The sequence below is a fragment of the Symphalangus syndactylus genome, chromosome 8 (assembly GCF_028878055.3).
Source record: "Symphalangus syndactylus isolate Jambi chromosome 8, NHGRI_mSymSyn1-v2.1_pri, whole genome shotgun sequence".
In the NCBI taxonomy this organism is placed as follows: Eukaryota; Metazoa; Chordata; class Mammalia; order Primates; family Hylobatidae; genus Symphalangus; species Symphalangus syndactylus.
In genome coordinates, this window is record NC_072430.2 from 110,652,675 (window position 1) to 110,670,498 (window position 17,824).

Below are 17,824 nucleotides of genomic sequence, written 5' to 3' on the forward strand. Positions count from 1 at the left end.
TGAGTACTTTAGAATTAATTTCCAAGAAAACTACAGTTAATCTGCACAGGTTTAATCCATTCTAACTACTTACCTTCTATTTAAAGGGTTTTACGTAAACAAACAAAGTCAACAGACCAAAACAACTGAAACCCAGGAAGAAAATGAAACTTAATATTTTTTTGAATAGTAATGAATTAAGGACAAAAAAACAAATTATCATAAAATAAAAGATACCTTGTTTCCCAAGGCCGGGCAGTAAAGGCATAGGGCTTAGAGGTTAGGGCACCTACAGGGCAGATATCAATAATATTCCCAGACAGTTCAGACATGAACATCTTTTCAATGTATGTGCCAACTTGCATATCATTTCCTCTGCCTGTTGTTCCCAAATCATCTACTCCTGCAATCTCACTTGCAAACCTACAAGATAAAAAATGTGCCATCAATGGTCAAGTCCAGCAAAATTATTTCCTTTCTTATTCATGATCACAAAGAGATGATTTTCCAAACACTAAAAAGAAATCAGTATATTTTCAAAGGTGAGCACAGTCCTAGAATAAAAAATAATGAAATGTTTACATTTAATTGAGGTGTAACACACATGCAGACTTGTACAAATCATATGTGTACAACTCAGCAAGTTATGAGTGAAAGCAAATGCTTATAGATTTTAATTTTTAAATCCACCTGAAGTTGGTACTAAATGAAAGTGAACTTATTTTATTCATATATCAGAAACAGCATCCCTCTTCTCCCACCCAACAAAAGTAGCCATTCTTTCCAATGTTATTATTCATCAAATTGTGACTATTAAGTATACAATTATATTCTATAATAGAAGAAAAAAGGAAAAAAAGTTACCTGATGCAGCGAGTACACTGTATACATCTTGTCATGATGGTCTTTACCAATGGCCCAATGTTCTTGTCTTCCACAGCACGCTTCCCCTCTAAAAATCGGCTCCTATCATTTCCAAACATCATGGACTGGTCCTTAAGTAGATTATGAAAGAGTCAGTCTAATGCTGCTAATAAAATTAAAATCTGAGACAACCAAAAAGATTGACAGAATTCTACTACATACCTGCAGATCACATTCACCTCCCTGGTCACAAATAGGACAGTCCAATGGGTGATTTGCTAATAAGAACTCCATCACACCTTCCCTGTATGAAAATTGTAACATATAAAATGACTCTCAAGTACACACACACTGACATTAACTGCTGGCACTCAAAATGACCTATAGACTTTATTTTTTTTTTTTTGAGATGGTGTCTCGCTCTGTTGCTCAGGCTGGAGTGCAGTGGCACAATCTTGACTCATTGCAGCCTCCTGCCTCCGCCTCTCGGGTTCAAGCGATTCTCTTGCCTCAGCCTCCCGAGTATCTAGGATTACAGATGCCCACCACCACACCTGGCTAATTTTTGTATTTTTAGTAGAGGCAGGGTTTCATCATGTTGGTCAGGCTGGTCTCGAACTCCTGACCTCAAGTGATCCTCCTGCCCTGGCATCCCAAAGTGCTAGAATTATAGGCATGAGCCACTGTGCCAGGCCCACCTATAGGCCATTTAAACAACCTTCATAGATGTATATTTTTTATACAATTAATAGTAATTTTACATTTAATATCAGAAATGCCAATTATCTATCATTCTGGTAATTTTTTTTAAGAGATGGGGTCTTGCTATGTTGCCCAGGCTGGCCTTGAGCTCCTGGGCTCAAGGGATCCTCCCAAGTATCATTCTGGTAGTATTAAACACAATCTGGAAAATGCTTAGAGGAGCCTAGAATAAAGTATCATTAGAGAACATAGAAAATTATGATTTTCAGTCAGGTTTGGTGGCTCACGTCTGTAATCCCAGCACTATCGGAGGGAGGCTGAGGCAGGATGATCACTTGAGGCCAGGAGCTCGAGACCAGCTTGGACAACATAGTGAGACCTCATTTCAAAAAATAAAGAAAATTGTAACTTTTAACAATACCGAATGATCAAAAGTTGCTGAATGGTCCTCAGAAAATATTCACATTAATTCAAAACAAAAACAAACACAATCAGTCCCAGTACAGTATAGTAATAGCTTAATAAGTCCAGATTCACCCTTCATCACAAGTTGAGCAAGTTGCTAAACAAGGATTTTTAATGCTGATCCTAAAGCTCAATACCATAAACTCCTGACTTGACCTTCTCTACTATGTAGTACTCACTTCTATTGCTCCTAGAAGCTGAGCACACTAACTTCTTTAGAGTTTGATATTAAATTTTTAATCTATGGGAAGGTCTAAATACCAAAATGTGCAATTTTCTGCTTTATGAAAGGGAACTACGTTGAATAACAATAAAGTACCTGGCTTTTTTGGATTTTTCTGAGTTCGTTAGGATATTCCAACCCTTCATTACTGGCATGGCACAAGCAGCTACAACCTGGGATTTCAATGAAAAAAAAAAATGTGTATTTGTATTTATTTGTGATTGCAAGCAACTCAATATATAAAAATGTTAAATTATATAAAATCATTATACATTTGATAACAGGCAAAGAATAGGGTATTTTTTAAAACTGAATTTTTTTAAGTTTTCATATTCATAATATGATGATCTGGTACTTTGCATTTATCTCAGAAATAAAACATCCTGGTTTTTAGGTTTATTCTAATAGTCAATGCAATTTTTTATTCTGCTCTGAAACAGAACACTAAATAACTGCTTTGATTAGCAGGCACTATTGAATAAAAAAATTACATACACCAAAATGAAATTAAACTACTGAAAGTGAACTTCCTCCCTGCAACCCTCTTCTCTACTAAAAATGGCAGGGCGTCAACACTTTTAATGTGCTACCTGGCAACTCTACATCCTGGTTATATATTATACAGCCATTTGGAAATACTGACAGCTATAAATCACCTTTAATTTCTAGATATGTTACAATTATATGGCACATGGGTTTGTAAAGCACTTCCATCTATGTGTTTCCAGTTTTGAAATGAAGAGAATCAATTGTACAAAAGAATTAAATTTATAGATAGAAGTAAAGAGGGCTAGGTTCTCCACTACAATATTGATTCTAAATAAAATTTGCTGCAAGATTTAAAGTTTTCTACCTTCTACAGCATGGTGTAGAATTTTAGGCATCAAGTACCTTAGGGGCTTTCTCAATTTCAACAAGGCACATCCTGCAGTTTCCAGCAACAGACAACCTTTCATGATAACAGAATCGAGGGATTTGCATGCCAACCTTCTCACAGGCCTAGAAAAAAAAAAAAAAAAGCATTAGAATAACCTGACTTCACTGCTGTTATTGCTGAAACACACACATACAGCATCTTATTACTACTATCTATCTATCTATCTTAATTCATTCTTATTTCAGTCCCTTTCTTTGCCTTTGATGCTAACCCGTCTCCTCTGAAGCTGCCTCAGAGGATCTCAGGATCCTTGGCGTGACTTCACCTTATGTGGAAGAAACTGGATAAAGTATCCTTCCACTGTGCTGAAGACTTGACTTCCCACATCCATTTTGAACCATTGTCCACAATGTCCCCAGTGGTTTCATACCTGGACTTCTTCTTTGCCTCACTCCCCTCCTTTGGATTAGAGATTTCACTACACACTATCTAGCTGGCTATCTGTCTTTGGCTCCTATAACCTACCCAGGACTCACCTCCCACTGTCGTTGAAGGTTTTCCCAGTTCCTGTTTGCCCAGTAAGGGGGATTATCCCTGCTCTACCAATTATCACCTACCCTGCTCTGCAATTTCTTCCTCCTTTTAGTCTATAAACATGTTCAAATTTCCTCTAGAGTTAGCTGCTCCATCCTCAGCCTTCATTCTAAAGCAATCTCATCAATTTCCAGTGTTTAAACTATTTAATTAGCAAAAATGTGTTGAGTCTTTCCTTTGTGCAGGATGCAGGTATAGTAGTGAACAAGACAGATAGTGTCCCAGCCTTCATCCTAGCTGACATTCCTTATGATGATTATGTCCAAACCTTAATCTGCAGCCATGTTAGACCTCCACTTCTCCAAGCTTCAGATTTACAGGCACTTGCATGTGTATGTTCCACAGACAGCTTAAATTCATATGATTTCTCTCCCCTCTATACACTCCAAAATAACCAAACAAATGCAGAAAACCACAAGAATTCCTCTGGTCTCTTTGAATTCTAAAGAACTATTTGTCTGTGTCTCTACTGAAACTTCTTTTGTGTTTTTTTTTTCTCACTGCTAAAGCAATATTGGGAAGTTCTGTACAACGGGGGAAAAAATTCCTCAGGTCTTCATCATTCCTGAAGGCCTGTCTACATTTCATTCTCCCTTGAATCTTCTCTTTTGTTTTCATTCCCATCGCCACTATCTATTTTAGGGCTTTCATAGTATCCTGTCCCAATAATACAAAATGCTTTTTCCTTGTCTCTTATTCCAGTCTTGCTATTCTCCAAACGATCATCCTCTACAGTCACTGTCACCCTGCTTAAATAGGCAACAAAACTCCTGATGGATCAAAATATAAGCTCTTCTGCATAGCAGATACTTTATTTCATGACTGGACCTTCCCTTCCTCAATAACTTGATTTCCTGTGATCTTATCTTCTACTTATACCTTGTTTCATCAATATTAAACTATTTGAAGCTTTCAAAACATGACAAGCTATCTGCCTTAACTTTTTCCATAGGAAATGCAAGCATGTCCTTCTTGTTCACATATGAACACACATGTTCATCCTTTAACACCTCCTCAGGGATGAACAGAGGCACCCAATATCTCTTTCTACTACCTCCTATCCCTGCCACAACTTTTCACTGTACCTTGAACATACATTTATTATATATCATATTTTGTGCTTTCATGTCTGTGACTGGCAGATAGTCTAGAAATGACTGCTAAAATGAACAAAGAACATTTAGATCTCTGACAACTTACAAATGGAGTGAAGCATCACTTCTCTATGACCAATTTATTATTTCTGGAGGAATATGAAGAAATATTTAGAGCATGAATGTAAGCACATGCTACCCTCCGTTTACCTGCTTTGTAGGATATATTTCTATGAATATTACTAATCACAGAAAGGTTATATGAAAATGAAAAGCACCAAGCAGGCCCACAACAAATGAAGGTTATTTTTTCACAAACTTACCTATAGTAACTAATTTAAGTTACTTCAAATTTCTTTTCTTTTTTTTTTTTTTGAGACAGACTCTCGCTCTGTCGCCCAGGCTGGAGTGCAGTGGCACAACCTCAGCTCACTGCAAGCTCCGCCTCCCGGGTTCACGCCATTCTCCCGCCTCAGCCTCCAGAGTAGCTGGGACTACAGGCACCCGCCACCGCGCCTGGCTAATTTTTTTTTTGTATTTTTAGTAGAGACGGGGTTTCACCCTGTTAGCCAGGACAGTCTCGATCTCCTGACCTCGTGATCTGCCCGCCTCAGCCTCCCAAAGTGCTGGGATTACAGGCGTGAGCCACCGCGCCCGGCCTCAAATTTCTTTTCTTTTGTTTTTTTTTTTGAGACAGTCTTGCTCTGTTGCCCAGGCTGGAGTGCAGTGGCACAATCTTGGCTCACTGCAACCTCCACCTCCTGGGTTCAAGCGATTCTCCTGCCTCAGCCTCTCGAGTAGCTGGGATTACAGGTGCGCACCATGATGCGCAGCTAATTTTTTGTATTTTTAGTAGAGAAGGGGTTTCACCATGCTGCCCAGGCTGGTCTAGAACTCCTGAATGATCCGCCCACCTTGGCCTCCCAAAGTGCTGGGATTACAGGCATGAGCCACTGTGCTCGGACTTCAAATTTCTTAATGGGTATTCATTTGGAATGTAGAAGTGAAACAAAAGAACTACCATAATTCACTAAAAATGCCACAAACAAATATATGACAGCTCACTTTGAAGTGCCAAGATTTTGCTATGTATAGTTATTTTAAAGAATTATTTACTAATAATCAGTAAAAAGGAAATAAATTAGTATTTTTTAAAAAATCAGAACACACACACAAAATAGTTAGAATGTATGCCTACTTGGAGGACGGTCGTTCCTGGTTCCACCATGACAGACTGACCATCAACAAATACTTCAATCAAGTTGCTTGCTGCTGTGGCAGTTGTTCGAACTGACCATCAAAGATATTGAAGTGAAAAACAGATTAACAGTTTATTATAGCAGATGATAATGGATGAATTAACTCTAACTACAAACCTAAAATTTTTCATTCCTTATTATTCCTCTGTATTGCTCTGGATGCAAACTTATGGTTCTCTGCTTTTGACAGTAGAGTAGTTTAAACTTAAACTTCTTTCTTCTTCTTCTTTTTTTTTTTTGAGAGGGAGTCTCGCTCTGTCACCCAGGCTGGAGTGCAGTGGTGTGATCTTGGCTCACTACAACCTCCACCTCCCCGTTTCAAGCGATTCTCCTGCCTCAGCCTCCCAAGTAACTGGGATTACAGGCACTCACCACCTAATTATAGGCACTCGCCCGCTAATTTTTGTATTTTTAGTAGAGACAGGGTTTCGCCATATTGGCCAGGATGGTCTCAAACTCCTGACCTCAAGTAATCCTCCTGCCTCGGCCTCCCAAAGTGCTGGGATTACAGGAGTGAGCCACCATACCCAACTCTAAACTGAAACTGTTAATGCCACTGAAAATATATTCATGGGAAGATCACTTTTCAAAAACAGAATGTGATTTTTCCATTTTGGCATTGATGTGTGTAGTTCCTAATACTTTCTATTCCATAATAATTCCTATAAACTGTTTAAAGTAAAATTATATTTTGAAAATTATTCAACTTAGATCATTTGTTTCTTCTTCTTCCTTTTTTTTTTTTTTTTTTTTTTTGAGATGGAGTCTCGATCTGTCTCCCAGGCTGGAGTGCAGTGGCACGATCTTGGCTCTATGCAACCTCCACCTCCTGGGTTTAAGTGATTCTTGTGCCTCAGCCTCCCGAGTAGCTGGGATTACAGGTGTGCACCACCATGCCCAGCTGATTTTTATATTTTTAGTAGTGATGGGGTTTCACCATGTTGGCCAGGCTGGTTTTGAATTCCTGGCTTCAAGCAATCCACCTGCCTCAGCCTCTCAAAATGCTAGGATTACAGGCATGAGCCACCACACCCGGCCTGTTTCTATTTTTATTTTAAAAAATTATGGGTTTAGGGTCTTTGATAAACTATTCCATAGACTTATAAATTTACAAAAATAAGGTCTAATATCCATGAATGCAAATTTAAAAAAATACTCACCACATCCTTTAGGAGACTTAGAAAGGCCTACTAAGGCCTTTCTTACAGGTATCCTTAACATATTGCTAAAAATAAAACAAAGAATTATATTATTGTAGGGAAAAAAAATCACCAACTGTTTGGTAATGTTTTATGGCTTTAAATTATTTCACACACATTATGTCATTGAACACTCGTAGGTTCTGATATTTTCACTCAGTCTGTAGATGAGAATTCTCAGTCTCAGAGATACTGACTTGTACAATGTCAAAGAGCTAAGCAGCAGCAGCTATTGTATACATTTGGACTTTCTAATTCTATGCAGAGAGCAGTTTTGCCATTTAAAAAAAATTACATAGAAAGGATCAAACTTAAAGCACTACCACACGGTAAAATAAACTGCAAGACGAACAGTGAGCTTATCATTAATGGTTATATAAAATAAAGTCGTCTTCTCTGCTTTCATTTCCTACCAATACCCATTCTATCATTTCATGTTCTAAGGATAGCTGTCTACTAAATGCTCCTGAGATATTCTGAGATAGCTCACCAGCCCAAGCCTTTGAGGTGTCTTGATTGCTATTTTCTGGTACACTTATCTTATAGATTTCCAATTATGTGTTTATAAGCCCGTTCTGCCCTCACTGATTAATTCCTTGAATTTTTCTATCTTCAGTACCTATCCACCAGGCTGGCACAGAGTAAGCTCTTAAACAATGGCTCTCAACTGAGGACAATTTTGCTCCCCAGGGAATATTTAGCAATGTCTGAAAACACTGTTGTCACAAACAAGAGGAAGTTACTGACATCTAGTGGGTAGAGGACAGGGTGCTGGCTATTCTACAATGTACAGGACAGTCCCCCACAATAAAGATAATTATCCAAAGTTTCAACAGTGCTGAAGTTGAGACACTGCTCTAAAAGGCTTGCTGAATTACTGAAATAAATGGGGGTGGATTATATAAACACCACGACTTAAAGACACACAAAACAGAAAAGTTACCAAAACTTCTTTTTATTTGTTTTTTGTTTGTTTGTTTTTGAGATGGAGTCTCGCCCTGTCGCCCAGACTGGAGTGCGTTGGTGCAATCTCAGCTCACTGCAACCTCCACGGCCCAGGTTAAAGCAATTCTCCTGCCTCAGCCTCCTGAATACCTGGGATTACAGGCACCTGCCACCACGCCCGACTAATTTTTTATATCTTTAGTAGAGACAGGGTTTCACCATGTTGGCCAGGCTGGTCTTTAACTCCTGACCTCATAATCTGCCCACCTTGACCTCCCGAAGTGTTGGGGTTAAGGCTTGAGCCACCACCCCCGGCCCTTTTTTTTTTTTTGAGATAGAGTCTTACTCTGTTGCACAGGCTGGAGTGCAGTGGCACGATCTCAGCTCATTGCAACCTCTGCCTCCTGGGTTCAAGCGATTCTCCTGCCTCAGCCTCCAGAGTAGCTGAGACTACAGGCATGCACAACCACGCCAGGCTAATTTTTGTATTTTATTTATTTATTTATTTATTTATTTATTTATTTATTTATTTATTTATTGAGACGGAGTCCCGCTCTGTCGCCCAGGCTGGAGTGCAGTGGTGCGAGCTCGGCTCACTGCCACCTCCGCCTCCCAGTTTCAAGCGATTCTCCTGCCTTGGCCTCCTGAGTAGGTGGGACAGGTGTGTACCACCATGCCAGGCTAATTTTTTGTAGTTTTAGTAGAGACGGGGTTTCACCGTATTAGCCATGATGGTCTCCATCTCCTGACCTCATGATCCGGTCGGCTCAGCCTCCCAAAGTGCTGGGATTACAGGAGTGAGCCACTGTGCCCAGCCTATTTATTTATTTTTAAGGCGGGGTCTTGCTGTCACCCAGTCTCACTCTGTCACCCAGGAGTGCAGTGGCACAATCTCGGCTCACTGCGACCTCCACCTCCCAGGTTCAAGTGATTCTCAGCCTCCCGAGCAGTTGGGATTACAGGCGCTCACCACCATGCCCGGCAAATTTTTGTATTTTTAGCAGAGACAGGGTTTCGCCACGTTGGCCAGGCTGGTCCTGAACTCCTGACCTCAGGTCCACCTGCCTCAGCCTCCCAAAGCGCTGGGATTACAGGTGTGAGCCAGTACATCTGGCCAATTTTTTTTATTTTTTAGTAGAGATGGGGTTTCGCCATGTTAGCCAGGCTGGTCTTAAACTCCGGACCTCAGGTGATCCAGCTGCCTCAGCCTCCCAAAGTGCTAGGATTACAGGCGTGAGCCACCATGCCCGGCCAAGTCACCAAAACTTTTAAACTTTTTGAGTTTTTTTTCTTTTCTACTCACTTGATCATATAGGCTAAGCACTGAACTTTTCTTCTATTCATTTGATCATATAGGTTGAGCATCCAAAATCATTTGGAACTTTTAAAGGTATTAAAAATGCCCGTAATCCCAGGACTTTGAGAGGCTGAGGCAGGTGGATCACGAGGTCAAGAGATCGAGACCATCCTGGCCAACATGGTGAAACCCCTTCTCTACTAAAAATAAAAAAAAAAAAATAGCCAGGTGTGGTGGCAGGCGCCTGTAGTCCCAGCTACTCGGGAGACTGAGGAAGGAGAATGGCGTGAACCCGGGAGACGGAGCTTGCAGTGAGCCGAGATCACGCCACTGCACTCCAGCCTGGGCGACAGAGCAAGACTCCGCCTCAAAAAAAAAAAAAAAAAAGCAAATTGGCCAGGAGAGGTGGCTCATGCCTGTAGTCTCAACACTTTGGGAGGCCATCGCAGGAAGATGGCTTGGGTCTAACAGTTAGAGGCCAGCCTGGGCAACACAGCATGATCCCATCTCTACCAAAAAAAAAAAAAAAAAATCAGCTGGGTGTGGTGGCATGCACCTATGGTCCCAGCTTCTCAGGAGGCTGACCTGGGAGGATGGCTTGAGCCCAGGTGTTCGAGGTTACAGTGAGCTACAATCATGCCACTGCACTCCAGCCTGGGTGACAGAATAAGACCCTGTCTCAAAAAAAAAAAAAAAGAAAAAGCAAATTATGTGATTAGAACGTATTAAAAAATTTCAACATTAAAGTTTCAATAGTTGCAATAGTATTATTGAATAATAGTACATATACATAGGTTTTAAGCAGAAAATTCTGCATACTTATCATAGATGATGTACAACAGGAAATTTCATTCATAAATTTCATTAATTAAGAATATGTGATACTGAATTTGCAAACATCAAATCTGTTTCCTGCTAGCGAGTAATTTTTGGTAAATCACTTTCTGGTTCTTTACTTATAGAGCACAAGGAAAACAATACTTCCTAGACAATGAGCTATTAGTAGGGGCTCAACAAATGCCAGTTAAAGCTGAATTCAACTTAGGCAATACTGGCCACTGACAATCAGTGTGTGTGTGTGTGTGTGTGTGTGTGTGTGTGTGTGTGTGTGTTTTGAGACACAGTCTCGCTCTTTCGCCCAGGTTGCAGTGCAATGGTGTGATCTTGGCTCACTGCAACCTCCGCCTCCCAGGTTCAAGCAATTCTCTTGCCTCCCAAGTAGCTGGGATGATAGGCACCTGCCATCATGCCTGGCTAATTTTTGTATTTTCAGTAGAGAAGGGGTTTCGCCATGTTGGCCAAGCTGGTCTCAAACTCCTCACCTCAGGTGATCCACCCACGTCGACCTCCCAACGTGTTGGGATTACAGGCGTGAGTCACCGCGCCCGGCAGACAAACAGTTTTAAAGTACTCTTTCTTTGAGCTCTTTTTCTTCAGTACCAGTACACGCTGTGTAGATATTTTTATTGTTCTACTTACTAAACTGTAGGTTAGTAATCAATTTTAGTACCTACCAGACTGTAAGCTCCTTGAGAACAAGGAATCTGGACATTTCCCTTTTTTGAAGACCCAGCACAGGACCCTTATGAAAATAACCACCAAATAGTCTTATCACCAAGTTCTAGAACTAGAGTAGCATCTGTCCTATTAAAAACTACTGATGGCATAAATGTAAACCTAAACTTACTCCATTAGAGCACTGACAGATTTGAAATCAACAATCAGTATTTCATACAATTTTAAAACTTTTAATACTTTTTTTTATCTCCAATGCGATATAAAAATAGTACTCACTTTGGATAGGAAATCAACTAGAACTAGACTGTTGACATCCAGCAATAAAGCACAGCCCAACTTAAATACAGATTTGCAACACTTCGATATGTGCTTTGAACATTGATATGCCAAGTTGCAACAGAAATAATTATCTCTTTAGATGGAAAAGTGTTAATGACTAATCATTTCTAAAACTGGACTGGATACTTTTCCGTATAGGGGCTATACTATTCCACGTTCTCCAACATGGATCCATCCATTTACTTCTTGCCTTCCAAGGTACCACCCTATCCCAATCCACCATCACTCCTTGCCTGGAGTATTTCAATAGCTTTTTTTTTTTGAGAGAGAGTCTCACTCGGTCGCCCAGGCTGGAGTGCAGTGGCGCGATCTCGGCTCACTGCAAGCCCCGCCTCCCGGGCTGACGCCATCCTCCTGCCTCAGCCTCCCAAGTAGCTGGGACTACAGGCGTCCGCCACCACGCCTGGCTAATTTTTTGTATTTTTAGTAGAGATGGGGTTTCACCGTGTTAGCCAGGATGGTCTCGATCTCCTGGCCTTGTGATCCGCCCGCCTCGGCCTCCCAAAGTGCTGGGATTACAGGCGTGAGCCACCGCGCCCGGCCTTCAATAGCTTCTTAATAGGTCACCAAGCTTCCACACTATTCCCACACAGCCCCTCACCTCTTGCCACCGGCTGTGACCTCAGACTGAAATGCTCTTCCCTGGCCCCTCCTTATCCTTCAAATCTTGGCTTAAAAGCCTTTTCTCAGTTTCATTGACCAGCCTACCTAACATTTCCTGACGATTCCCCCAACATATCACCCATTTTATTCTTCTTTAAGGACTCATTTCTGGCTCGTAGTAAAAGTTCAATAACTGTTAAGTGAACCTAATCTCTAATTTCTGTCGTTAATTTGTAGAGACCACTTTCCCGGATTTAAAAAGTGCAGGTGCTTTGGCAGCCTTAAGTCGGTGAAAACAAGAATATTCCACAAAACAAAAATAACTTGTTTATTCATCAAAAACAGTTATCGTTACACTTCTATACTGTCAATTCGTGTGTGAACAGAGTTGTGTCTGATCCAAGACCTTACAGTACAAGCATTAGATCCCAATAACCTGTAAACAACGTTTTGTTATTTGCAATGCAACCCTGGGCTAACTTTTCAAAAGTCGTTTTTCTCAATTTCCCGTTAGTGAAAGGAATAAAAAAAAATGCTGTCCAACGTGGTCAATGGACAAAACAAACAAGGACAACAAACAGAGGCGTGAGCCATTGCTAACACAACAGCGACCAATCATGCACTGTACCAGGCATGTAAAAATCTCGGGGGAAAGGCTCAGTCTCAAGGCCTAAGTCATCGGACACTGGTCCTCTCCCGGGGAATAAAACGGCCTCCTCCTCTGAGAGGGAAATGTCCTGAATTTTCCCTGCAGAGGGAAGGTCGCCTGCAAGCCTGCATTCGGGCCAGCGTTCCCGAGGGACCCCTGATCCTCATCTTCCTTTCTGCTTCATCAGACCAGAGACCGTGGCTAAAAGCCCCCCCATCTGCCGGCTCTCAGGGGCTTTCGACGCAGCGGGGCGGGAGGCGGCGCCCAGTCAAGGACAAGAGAAGACTAAGTCGCGTGGGCCAAAGGAAACAGTCCCGTCAATAAATAAGCCTCTGGCCGACGCACCTCACCCTTCCCATCCATACAAGACCTCACCTTCTCCCCGGAGCCGCGGAGGCTGTTCTGCTAAACTGTATGGACCACAACGACCTCCTCGGAGGCTGGGTCGCTTACTCAATATGGCGGCCTCAGCTAACTCTGTCAGCCGGGCCTGGAGAACGGAAAGCCCGGAGGGACTAGAATCCTTGCATTCGACAAGTTTGTCGGCAATTTCCGTCAGCGACCAGAGGGCGGAGCTGAGGTCGGCCCAGCCCGGAGGCGGGAAGGACAACTTGGACCCGCAGTTCCGCCGGAAGTGGCCCCAGCCGCGAGGCGGAGCGACTTCGGTCATCTCCGGCGCTTCTAGGGGCGGTTCCCGTCATCTTCGGGAGCCGTGGAGGTACGAACTTAAGACATGCCTATTTTATTAATTTATTTCCAAACGCAACGAAAGGTCCATGGACAATTTGTGGGCCATTTAATTCAGGGCCCCCAATTCGTACGTGGAGAAGTGGGAATGCTAACGTACTTTGACCTTTAACCTTCGGTCCGGCGCGGTGGAGGGAAACGCCTCCGTCTCTATATAAGGAGTTTTCCGGCCTCTTCGGGCCCTTTTTCCTCTCTTCAGCGCGGGGCGCCGACAATTTGCGCGCTCTGTTTCTGCTGCTCCCCAGCTCTCGGATACAGCCGACACCATGGGTTTCGGAGACCTGAAAAGCCCCGCCGGCCTCCAGGTGCTCAACGATTACCTGGCGGACAAGAGCTACATCGAGGGGTGAGCGGACGGGCTGAGTCGGGGTGGCGGGGGAGGTTTCTCCGCCCGGGGCCGGGGCCACGTGGCGCAGCGTGTCGGCTGCCGCGGGAGGGAGGGAGGCCGGGCCCCAGTGCCCTTTCGAGGGTGAGGGGAAAGCTCCCCGTTTCCGTCTCCCAAGGCCCTCGTGTGGTGCGAGCCCGGCCTCCGGGGAGCGGTTCGCGAGCAAAGAAAGGTTAAAATGTGCTTTATTTACACTTAATTCAGCCAGGTGTTTACGCGTCGCTGCCCAGTTAATACATGTTAGGTTGTAGATAGAGCAATGCTAGACATTGCAGTATTTGAGGTCTACTAAGTGGCAGACATTTCTCAGGATAGCGCGGTGACCCAAACATATTGTTTGATTTGAAGGAACTAATAAGAAAAGAAAATCATTAAAGCAACCCTACTGGGGTTAGTGCCCACTAATTAATGTGATGCATGCAGCATTTATTATTTATTCGCTGGCATTTGTTTTTCAAAGGTGTGTGTGAATGCTTCTGTGTCATTGGCAGGTATGTGCCATCACAAGCAGATGTGGCAGTATTTGAAGCCGTGTCCGGCCCACCGCCTGCCGACTTGTGTCATGCCCTACGTTGGTATAATCACATCAAGTCTTATGAAAAGGAAAAGGCTAGGTAAAATCATCTTTGTGTCTAGCTGAAGAGTAAGACTGCTCTCGAAGCTTTATCTGGATGTTCACATGACAAAACTGGACCCAGGCTACTTTAGTTTTGTTGGGATATTGTAAGCTAAATTTTTCTGTAACTTTAGAAGGCCAAGAGACTGAAGCCCTCCATTTTTTCACAGAACAGGTAGAACATGGACAGCAGCAATTCAACTTTTCCCCACACTGCCCTGCCAATGTGCCTCGACCTTGACCTGGGGGGCCCACCTCTGGGGTGAGAGGGTGGCTCATTCATTCAGTCCTTGGCCATTCTTCTGAAACTGCCAACAAGGGTGGAAGTTTGGGGAAGTGGACTCCAGTTCACTAAGAATGGAACTGAGCATACTTAATGAAATCTCAAACAGAAATGTTCATACTGAAAGAGTAAATCATAGTGAGTATTGAAAATAATGTCTCACATGGTACTAATGCTTGTTGGGTGAGGAGTTGAACATATGACAGTGTTTACCTGGGAGCATGTGAAAGGGTAAATTATTATTGCAAAAGGGATCTAGTGATAAGTAGTGATTAAAACAAATTATTTTGTATTGTCTGGAAAAGGATGTTATACTAGCTCAATAGTGGTTGAATTTAAATGTTTTTCAAGCCTGCCAGGAGTGAAGAAAGCTTTGGGCAAGTATGGTCCTGCCGATGTGGAAGACACTACAGGAAGTGGAGCCACAGATAGTAAAGATGATGATGACATTGATCTCTTTGGATCTGATGATGAAGAGGTATGGCATCTTCTATAAAGAATATATCAGCCAGGCGCGGTGGCTCAGGCCTGTAATCCCAGCATGTTGGGAGGCTGAGGCGGGTGGATCACAAGGTCAGGAGTTGAAGACCAGCCTGGCCAAGATGGTGAAACCCTGTCTGTACTAAAAATACAAAAAAATGTGGCGGGCATCTGTAATCCCAGCTACTCGGGGCTAAGGCAGAGAATTGCTTGAACCTAGGAAGCGGAGGTTGCAGTGAGCCGAGATCATGCCACTGCATCCAGCCTGGGCGACAGCGAGACTCCGTCTCAAAAAAAAAAAAAAAAAAAAAAAAAGAATACATCAATTAACACTTTTATCAATGTGGTTAAGCCGAATTGCCTGGATTTGAATCCTGGCTTTAATTTATATGCCTTTTTCAAATTCTGACTGGTTGCATGATGAATAAAATCAAATCACCATCTTTCGGCTGAGTTCGTGATGGATTTGCTGTTTTCTGATTAAGCCAGTCTTTTTTGTGATGACCCCACTAGCTTTAAGCAGAGGAATAACCGACTTTCTGGAGTGGATTAATTTTTTTTCTTTACAGGAAAGTGAAGAAGCAAAGAGGCTAAGGGAAGAACGTCTTGCACAATATGAATCAAAGAAAGCCAAAAGTAGGTCATTTGTTTTTAACGTCATTTCATGATAATGTAAGTAATCTTTTTCAAAGCTTGACCTTGAAGTAATTTCCTCCACATTCCTTGAATAGGTCAATATTTTAAAACCTCCTGTACAGGTTCTTCCACAGCTACTGGTCTGCAGCTGTTCTTATGGTAGCAGTTGTGGCATTCCTCTGTGGGAAAGAAACTGTTAACACAAACACCTCTTTCTTAGCAAAACAGAAAGTAGGTATATGTGTGACAGACACAAGATGTATCTGTAGTTTTGTTTGGCTAAGGAGATAGTCCGTCTCAAAACAAATTGAGTAGGGTGAAAAAAATACATTTCATTATTTGAATAATGCTGTTTATTGTTTTTAGAACCTGCACTTGTTGCCAAGTCTTCCATCTTACTAGATGTGAAACCTTGGGATGATGAGACAGATATGGTGAAATTAGAGGAGTGCGTCAGAAGCATTCAAGCAGATGGCTTAGTCTGGGGCTCATGTGAGTTTAGGCTTTGCATTTTTTTTTTTTTTTTGAAACTATCTGGAATTTGCATACAGCTTCAACCTTTCTCTACAAGGCTTTTCTAACTAAGATTTTTCTTAATGCTCTTTTTAGCTAAACTAGTTCCAGTGGGATACGGAATTAAGAAACTTCAAATACAGTGTGTAGTTGAAGATGATAAAGTTGGGACAGATATGCTGGAGGAGCAGATCACTGCTTTTGAGGACTATGTGCAGTCCATGGATGTGGCTGCTTTCAACAAGATCTAAAATCCATCCTGGATCATGGCATTTAAATAAAAGCTTGAAAGATTACCTTTGGCTCTTGAGTATGTTACATAGGATGGTGGTGTATATATGCCTTTCATTTTGAGGGAAGGAATTAAATGAATATGTGATTCCTAAATAACACAAATTTGGTTCGGCATTGTTGTTAGAAAATTGCAGTGCAGGCCAGGTGTGGTGGTTCATGCCTGTAATCCCAGCAGTTTGGGAGGCTGAAGTGGGTGGATCAAGACCAGGAGGCTGATACCAGCCTGGGCAATGGGGAGAGATCCTGCTCCTACAAAAAATACAAAAATTAGCTGGGCGTGGTCGTGCACCCCTGTATTCCCAGCTATTTGGGAGACTGAGGTGGGAGGATTGCTTGAGCCCAGGAGGTTGAAACTGTAGTGAGCCAAGGTGGTGCGACTGCACTGCAGCCTGGGTGCCAGAGCAAGGTCCTGTCAAAAGAAAAAAATTATAGTGCAACTTTACCGACTTGTAATGTCCTTAGCCGTGCCTGATGATGTGATTTGTTGTAACCTAGCATCTTCGCACTGGGAACTTGAACATGTGAGATATGTGACACTACTAGAAGACACCTAACCCAGAGGAGGGAGGGCTTCCCAGAATTTGGCATGAATTATAACTGCTTAACAGGTTACAAATTTAAAATGATGACTCATGATGTAAAGAAACCATCTTTTAAGTGTTGGGAATGTGATTTGGAGTAGCACTGTGTCCTGGTAGGGGGATTATATAGGTGACTGGTTCCCAGGCTTCCCAGAAAAACTTGACTTTGCTGAAGATTCATAGGTGCTGGGTTGTAGAGGTGGAATATTTTACTTGAATTTGGAAATCCAATTAGTTCTCATGCTGCAGGTAAATACTGGGATGAGGGTAGTATGTTGAGTAAAGAGATAGTCAAGTATTGGAAACAGTTTAATCTTGACAGGGAATTTGGGGTCTGGCTAACATTTGATATATTTTTTTCTAATCGTTTTACAAAAGCAGTGCTTGGGAATTGCTGATCTCAAATGATCAAAAAATTTTAGGTCAATTTTTTTTTTTTTTTTTTTTTTGAGACGCAATCTTGCTCTGTCGCCTGGGCTGGAGTGCAGTGGCGTTCTCTCAGCTCCCTGCAATTTCCGCCTCCCAGGTTCAAGCAATTCTCCTGCCTCAGCCCCCTGAGTAGCTGGGATTACAGGCATATGCCACCAGGCCCGGCTTCACCATTTTGGTCAGGCTGGTCTCGAACCCCTGACCTCAGGTGATCCACCCACCTCAGCCTCCCAAAGTGCTGGGATTATAGGCA

General features: G+C 42.4%; 2 protein-coding genes and 2 non-coding genes across 7 annotated transcripts in view; 3 read left to right on the forward strand and 1 right to left on the reverse strand.

Annotated features, from left to right (window-relative positions):
- NDUFS1 (NADH:ubiquinone oxidoreductase core subunit S1) overlaps nucleotides 1–13,056 on the reverse strand; it is a 36,718-nt gene extending 23,662 nt beyond the window's left edge. Inside the window, exons 1-8 of one of the 3 annotated variants that reach the window (XM_055290368.2) lie at nucleotides 12,983–13,056; nucleotides 7,218–7,282; nucleotides 5,997–6,088; nucleotides 3,125–3,232; nucleotides 2,330–2,406; nucleotides 1,066–1,147; nucleotides 844–974; nucleotides 217–402 (exon numbers count right to left, since the gene is read on the reverse strand). In XM_055290368.2, coding sequence (XP_055146343.1) covers nucleotides 217–402; nucleotides 844–974; nucleotides 1,066–1,147; nucleotides 2,330–2,406; nucleotides 3,125–3,232; nucleotides 5,997–6,088; nucleotides 7,218–7,278 — 737 coding nt within the window. In that variant the 5' untranslated portion in view covers nucleotides 7,279–7,282; nucleotides 12,983–13,056. Of the gene's footprint in view, nucleotides 1–216; nucleotides 403–843; nucleotides 975–1,065; nucleotides 1,148–2,329; nucleotides 2,407–3,124; nucleotides 3,233–5,996; nucleotides 6,089–7,217; nucleotides 7,283–12,736; nucleotides 12,790–12,982 lie in introns of those variants that run through there. The other 2 variants (XM_063645029.1, XM_063645030.1) reach the window with 2 other exon arrangements.
- A 209-nt stretch (nucleotides 13,057–13,265) lies between these two features.
- EEF1B2 (eukaryotic translation elongation factor 1 beta 2) lies at nucleotides 13,266–16,563 on the forward strand. Of its 2 annotated transcripts, XM_055290370.2 has the most exons (6): nucleotides 13,266–13,700; nucleotides 14,231–14,353; nucleotides 14,990–15,116; nucleotides 15,688–15,754; nucleotides 16,121–16,246; nucleotides 16,364–16,563. In XM_055290370.2, the coding sequence occupies exons 1-6, from the start codon at nucleotides 13,621–13,623 to the stop codon at nucleotides 16,516–16,518; spliced, it is 678 nt and encodes a 225-aa protein (XP_055146345.1). In that variant the 5' UTR covers nucleotides 13,266–13,620; the 3' UTR covers nucleotides 16,519–16,563. The 2 variants fall into 2 exon arrangements, with proteins under 2 accessions (XP_055146345.1, XP_063501134.1); XM_063645064.1 differs by lacking the exon at nucleotides 14,231–14,353 and having other exon boundaries at nucleotides 13,293–13,700.
- On the forward strand, nucleotides 15,528–15,606 carry LOC129489026 (small nucleolar RNA SNORD51). The gene has a single exon (XR_008659850.1). It is a non-coding gene; the product is annotated as a small nucleolar RNA SNORD51 (small nucleolar RNA).
- Nucleotides 15,881–16,010, forward strand: LOC129489032 (small nucleolar RNA SNORA41). Its single transcript, XR_008659856.1, has one exon. It is a non-coding gene; the product is annotated as a small nucleolar RNA SNORA41 (small nucleolar RNA).
- Nucleotides 16,564–17,824: the final 1,261 nt, after the last annotated feature.